General features: G+C 33.4%; 1 protein-coding gene across 1 annotated transcript; it reads right to left on the reverse strand.

The window, feature by feature from the left end:
- Nucleotides 1–2,155: 2,155 nt before the first annotated feature.
- LOC127803815 (protein DETOXIFICATION 8-like) lies at nt 2,156–4,465 on the reverse strand. Its single transcript, XM_052340347.1, has 7 exons — nt 4,198–4,465; nt 3,569–4,113; nt 3,381–3,467; nt 3,215–3,271; nt 2,873–3,111; nt 2,545–2,750; nt 2,156–2,420 (listed from the first exon to the last, which is right to left on the reverse strand). Exons 1-7 carry the CDS (start codon nt 4,432–4,434, stop codon nt 2,391–2,393), a joined length of 1,401 nt encoding a protein of 466 aa, XP_052196307.1. The 5' UTR covers nt 4,435–4,465; the 3' UTR covers nt 2,156–2,390.
- Nucleotides 4,466–7,449: the final 2,984 nt, after the last annotated feature.

Consider the following 7,449-nt stretch of genomic DNA (forward strand, 5'->3'; position numbering starts at 1 on the left):
TGTATGTAAATTATTGTACAAAATTATGTAAAATAACAAAAAATTACTGTTAATTGCAACATTTTAAAAGTGTAAGGGGGTTATTTAATGCAATTGAAAGCACATGGGATAAATTACACATGACCCTAAGTGCAAGGGGGTTTTACATAATTTACCTTTTAAATTTTGATAACTTTTATGTTCAAATTATAAATAAATGTATTAATCTTAAATAATATATTCAAAATTTGAAGATGTCGAGCGAATATATTTAAAATTTGATAATTTTATATTAAATAAACTTATTTATAAGTTATTCACGAATTTATAATCGAGTATGTTTACAAGTCTCTAATTGAGCCTATTAATATTCATGAATATCTAATCGAATATATTTGTAAGTTTTAAAAAGTCAATTTTTATTAGACTCAAATTCGCCTAATTTACAAATCGAGTTTTAAAATTAAAATTAATCTCAACTCATTTATTTTAATGAATAAATTTAAATGAGTTTTTGTTAAGCTAAACACCAAATCGCTCATAAACGACTCAATTCATTTGCAACCTTACATGAGAGGATTACCATATCAAATGGTAATATTAATTTGTGTACCCAAAAAAAAAAAAAAAAAATCAAATGCTACTATACCAAACATGAGTTAGCCAACATAATATGTTTCCTTCAAATCAACAAATGGGTTAGGCAATGAAGTCTTGGTTCATTGGTAAATTGGAAGAATCAAGTTTGAGTTTATATATATATATATATATATAAAAGTTGTATGTAGATTCTTTTTTAATCAACAAATGGGTTAGACATTGTTTGAATTCATTGTACTCGTGAATTGAATGCACATTATGCCTATATATACGAGGCATAATATTACTTATAGTCTTTTAACAATTAATGTTTAATTATCTCTTTTAAGATTACTATACCAAAGATAAGACAATAGTACTTTCAGATTATATCTTCATTATACTTGGGATATCAAATATAGGATTACTATTTTCTTACATCCTTAATTTAGTTCAAGCACCATTTAATCTGTGATACCAAAATGAGCCATGGTATAGAACTCTGGTGTATGAAAATGGTTCGAAAATGCCATTTTGGTGTTTTCGAGATGTTTCTCGTTTTGAAAATGTTGAAAATGTCTAAAAACGTTTTTTGGGTTATTTTTGTAATTTTAGAAACGTTTTGAAAGCTTTTCGTAATGAACTATCGAAAATATATTTTCAACAACAGACAAAATTTCTACTGTCTTTAACCAACAAATATATAATTGATTTCACGAGTTTGTCTTCTCCTCACACCCTAACCCTAATTTCTCGAAACTCCAAATTATCTCTCAACTCAATTCTCTTGCCTTTGATCGACCGTCTCTTTCTTGTCATTCCTTTGCCAGCCAGTTGCTCAGTTGTTGGTGTCGTTGTCAATTCAGTTGCTTGGTGCGATTGCTCGCAAGGTTGCTTTTCCAACACCAATTGCTTTGTTCCCTCTTGTCGTCAATTGCTTGGTGCTTGTGTCGTTGTCGATTCAGTTGCTTGGTGTGATTGCTTGCGGGGTTGCATTTCCAATTCCAACTGCTTGGTTCCCCTGCATCATCAATTACTCGGTGCTCATGTCATCATTAATTTAGTTGCTCGATACTCAGTTACTCGATGCAATTACTCAAAAGGTCACATTTCCAACTCTAATTGCTTAATTCCCTCTTACCATCGATTGCTTTGTATTATATTTTGATTGTTTTTTTTTTAATTTATTGTTTGTTTTTAATTACTAAGTCATGGTGAATGATAATAATAGAACTTATATTTATTTGTGTATGAATACATTGTGAATTTTATCTTTATGTTTGTTTGAATGCATTATGGAAGAAATTTATGTTTGCTTAGATTGAATAACATTTTTTGATAATTTATATATTAAAAATTATATTTACAAAATATCGCTTTATTTTTTTATTTACACTTTTACCCTGCATTTCTATTTTTTACTTTTTTAGAAAAATTGTGTTTTTTTGTTTCTGTTTCCATGCAACCTAGGCATAGAAGGTGTGTGTTTTAATCTATACATTGAAGTGAAAAACATTACAATTAATGATGTCAAGCATATCAAAGAGATTTAAAAAACAAACGTATTTCTTGTATCACACAAACCAGATATTATGGATAGAACTTACAAGGCTATGTGGTTGTTTTCATGCCTTAATACATCATACCATGCTTCATAAGAGCTCATGCAGAACACAATGAAGATTTGAATAGAAAGTACTTCAATAACTCAAACTTAAAGGAAGATATCCCTTTAGTTAATCCTATTATGGTTCATAAGAGCTCATTCTAAGATATTTAAATAGAAATTACTTCAACCAATTCAATAACTTAGGGCCATCCTCCTGATCTCCCTATAATATCCTCTCCCTTGCCATGGTTACCTGCCAAAAAAAAAATCCACCAAAAGAAAAGTTCAAAATTTCCTATTAAAGATCTGTAATTTCCCTGGCCTTGCGAAAGGAAAATAGAAGTCAGAATGTAAAGACATGGAGAGCTTCAAAGAACCTGCTTTTGCCAATCTATGAGACCGGTTATAAGAGAGAGAACGGCTGATTGTACAGCAGTGCCAGCCACTATCCCAATCCAGAAGCCCTTAGCTTTCATATGTACAACAAAACCCAAAACAATGGCTACTGGAAGTCCAATCAGATAAAATGATCCCAGATTGACATAGGCCCCAATATGTTGCCACCCGCTCCCCCTAGCGATACCTGATCATGTAGAAAACAAGATAAAGATCGATGTGCCAATGGCGATGGAACGCATGTTTGGGACCTGTATGGAACGACTTTACATGAAAGGAAAGGAAAGGAAATCCCAAGAGTAGACTAACCAGAAATCACTGCTGGAAAGCTGTCCAAGGCAACGGAAGCACAAATCCAGGGAGTCATTACAGCAATATAATTCACCACAGGTCGGTCCTTGCTGTAAGCGTGTCCCAGAAGATGCCGGCTGCAGTAGAGGCTCGAGCACACTATGGCAGTCTCTGTGGCTGTGATGAGCATCACAGTGCAGACAGCCATTTGAGCTGCTTTTGCTTTCCCAGCTCCTAGCTCATTGGAAACTCTTGTACTACAGAAGAATCAAATTTAAGAGTCATTTCCTATATCTTATATATCTGTACGACACGTAATTAAGTTCGTGTATATATACGTGGTATGTGTCTAGAGCGAACCTTGCAGCTGCCCCAATTCCGTGAGGTATCATGAAGTGCAGACTAGAGATGGCAAAGCTAATCACAAGGAGGATTTCAAAAGATATTATTGGGAAGCATTGTGGCAAGAAGTCTCCATGTGATTTCAAAAGGAATAAGAAGGCACAAAACTGAAATGGAAGCTTACCATATTGAAAGCACAGAAGTCTCGAGCTTTGGATTTGGTAGAAAGCCAGATAGCAAGACAAGCACCTCCACTGCCCACCATTTCAGACTACAATTTATTTGCACGACAGAGTAAGATAATCAGGCAAGAATGCTGAAGCTCGAGACGCGACTTTCTTGATTTGCATTAGAAAGGACAGAAAAGCTTACCAAACCATTACAGCAGAAGGGACGGCTAAACGGAAGAATTTCCCAATACAGAGGAAGGCATCTTTGGAGAGAACCATGGGAATGTTCTTACAGGCTGCAGAGTGTTTTATGTAAACTCCGATGCATATAACATTGAGCCAAGTGCATATACTGTTTGAGATGGCTGCACCAATGCTTCCCAACTTTAACTTAAAGATGAGAACCCAAGACAAGGCTACTTGTAAGCATAGGGCAAAGAAGCAGCTTGTAAGCAATGGAAGAACCAAACTCTGCGACTGCAAGTATCGCGTCAGGGGTTTGAAGACTGCACCACCAAACAATGCAGGAATTAGATAGAATGAGTACTTGCGAGCTTCAACTGAGATCGAAGGATCTTGGCCTATGAGAATCAGTAGCTTGTCCATGAAGATCCAGATGATGCAGAGCGGGATGCAAGTCAAGAGGAGAGAGATGATGGCACCGTAAGTATAATTGGCAAGTTTTCTGTATTCCTGTGCTCCATATGCTTGTCCACACAGCGTGTCCAATCCCCCCGCCAATCCTGTCTGTTTGGCATAAACAACAAGAAGTTAAAAGGGAAAGGCATCGATAGAACAGACAGTCGACAAGGGTTTTGAAAGCGGACTTACAAGAAGGCTGAAGCCTGTGACATTGGTGATAGAGTTGGCAATGGCAACACTTGCGAGGGAGAGTTGACCCAGGTGTCCCACCATCATCACAGACATGACTTGAAACAAGTGCTGCATTAGGTTTATTGCCACCATTGGCATTGCTATGTAACTTACCTTTCTCAGCTCTTGCATCAAGCTTCTCCATTTTCTCTCTTCCCTCACTTCCTGTATCTCCTCTTCCACGCCCCTTCTCATTTTATCCTGTCAATGCAAAGCAGTTGTTGATCTCTGTTCTCATTCATTTACAACGTTTACAACATTTTGTAATTAGTCCAATAGTGTAGTTATGTGGTTTATGATGATTTTGAAAATTTCTGACAGTTAGTTTTGGTACCAGCGTTGAACATATAAAATACAAAATGAGAATAGAGATCAACATTTAATTTTAAGTCATAGATTTTGTCTCATGCATTTAAGATAGATAATTATTATTCTTATCGTCTAATAAGTTATGTCGTTAGACTTTAAATTTGGTATTCGATAAGACTTGCTAGATTCTAGTAGGATCTACGTTCCTATTAAGATATAAATGTGGGTCAAAACTCTTACTTTGATCGTGATATATATAATTTATTCTTAAATTTTTATATATAAAAATTGAATAAAATATTTAATTTTGACAAAATTTAAAATATTGTGTATTAGCAACCTATTACTTTGATGGAAAGGACATCACTTTTCAAATGTGCATATCCTGTGCAAAAAGGAATCTAGTCTCCATTATAATTTTAGTGATAATAAATTTTTAATAATCATATAATATTAAAATTATGAACAAATTAGACGATAATATTATAGAATTAATATTACCAATATGATGTTCACGATAAGCATTAGATATTAATTATATTTTTATTATTTTTCCTAAATTTTAAAATTTCATAAAATTGATATTTGTTTTTAATAATATTTTGAATATTTATTATTAGACAATTTTACTATTTATTAATATTTTACTACTTATAATACTAATTCTTTGATATTACTAAAATTATAATATTATTAGTTATTAATTATTTTAAATTGTAATATTTTAATATAATAAAGTATTTATTATTAACATTTTCCAATTTGTTGATATTATTGATAGTGCTATAATGTAATAATACTGATAATGAATTTAAAATTGATATTTTTACATTTTATTCCCACCTAATTTTCTCTTTCCCTTCTTTTTGTTTCTAACTCTGTTTACCCCCTTTTTTTTTTGTTGATTGAACCCACCCACTATTGGGTTCCACCATGGCATCCATAGCTGAACCTAGTGGTGGGTTACATCGAGGTGATTTGAGACTATGGGGTAGAAAAATTAAAAAAATAAAATTAGCCAACACTTAATCCTATTAATTAAGATGGGGTTACAAAGTGGATAAACAAGAGAGGGAGACAATGGAGAAAGATAGAAGGGGAAAAGAGAGAGAAAGACCTATCTCTTAGCATTACCATTGCTAAATAAAGCAACAAGCCATGCCCTGTGGATGAGGTGAAAACCCTACATATCTCTATTTCTTTCTTCTCACTTTTTCTCTTTTTTTTTTTTTATCTTTCTCTTTATTTTTTAATTTGGGTCTTGTTAGGTTCTAATTCTAGAATCCAACTTTGCTGATATGACTTTAAAGGATAAAGGGAGAAAGGAGTGAGAGCAAAGAAAGAATCACGATAAAGGTTTTCTGTCTAATAAAGTCAATTAATATCTTTCCAAAAATACAAAGAGTTTTGTGTTCTTTTTATCAAATCTAAGAAGGGAATAGCAAAACCCTTAAAAAATGCCCAAATTTGAAGCACGAAAAGGCCTAAAAATTACAAGCAAGAAATTTTTTAAGAATTTAGGATTTAAAATTTAACATGACGTAACAAATCGAGATAACTATAACTTACATGAAAGAAGAATAACATTGTCAAAAAGAAGAATAAAATACAGTATTAAAAGATTATTTTTTACCTAACAGAGCAGTTGATCTTAGCCATTTCAATGACAAAAGGGAAACCTGATGTTCTATGCTTAGTTAAACTTTTCTTCAAAACTCTTTTCACATTGCAATAACCATCGCCTCAACTAGAATCATACATAGATTTAGATCTTATATAGAAAATAAGGACAAAAGACAAAAGTAATACAAAACAATTAGAGAAATGAAAAGCATGATTGGAGACCTCTAGTTTTCTTACCAATGTCGAAGTAGAACCCAAGACGTTTTACCATCGGGATAGCAAAGAAAGAGAGGGCAAAGGGCGTGATAGAAAATGGGATATGGAAAATTGAGACCACAAATGTTATATAAAGAAGGAAATGACCATATGGAAGGTGAAGACAAAAAAAATATTCAATGAACATTTATTATTATTACTATTAAATGAAAAAAGCAAACAACCTTCCATGGCTATCAAAAATGATGAGACAGGAGCAATGAGCATTTAATAAGCATTTTTTAAGGGTAAATTATTAAAAAATGCTGAATATTTAGCTTAGTTTCAGTTTTAGGATAAATTTTTTGTTTTTTCAATAATATACCAAACTTATTTTTTGTTTTAATTATTGTTATCCTCAATTAGTTTCTACAATTACAATGTTAATATGCCAATTGCCATCGAATAATAGTTAACTATACAATAAGGTGGCAATGCAGGACTATCCAATCATCAAAGACCTCCCCCCCTCTCTCTTCTTCTCCCTCTCCTTTGACTATCTCTTATAGAATGATTTGATGATAGTTGAATCAATCATCGTAAAATTAAAGGGATAAAACCCTCTCTTCTTTCCCTTCCTTGTGATGCCTCAAAACCCCATTGATAAGATGTTGATACTAGCTAGAGAAGGCGTTAAGGTCGGAGGTCTTCTCCTTCCCTCGCCCCACCTCTATCTCATTAAAAGATCAATAAACCCCCAAGATTCAATAATTTATGAATTAACCAACCCTATAAACGTTGGGGTTCGTTTCCAACAACCATAGGTATTATCCTTCCCTCCCTCTCTACTTTTCTTTCTTTCTTTCCATGTCATCTTCTGGTTAATTATTCTTCGGTGCCACATAGTTTTTTAACAATAGAGTGCCATTTGTCAAAGCATTTTAGGGTAAGCCTCAAGACAGACATGGAGAACTTGAGTCTTGCCTTCAAATGCTTTGCTTCACAACCCAAGTCTGTCTTGAGGCTTTGTTGGTTTCCACGCGGGGGATGGGGCCCACGCTTAGTCTCCTCAAGGTAATGACG

Source organism: Diospyros lotus, chromosome 6 (genome assembly GCF_014633365.1).
Source record: "Diospyros lotus cultivar Yz01 chromosome 6, ASM1463336v1, whole genome shotgun sequence".
In the NCBI taxonomy this organism is placed as follows: Eukaryota; Viridiplantae; Streptophyta; class Magnoliopsida; order Ericales; family Ebenaceae; genus Diospyros; species Diospyros lotus.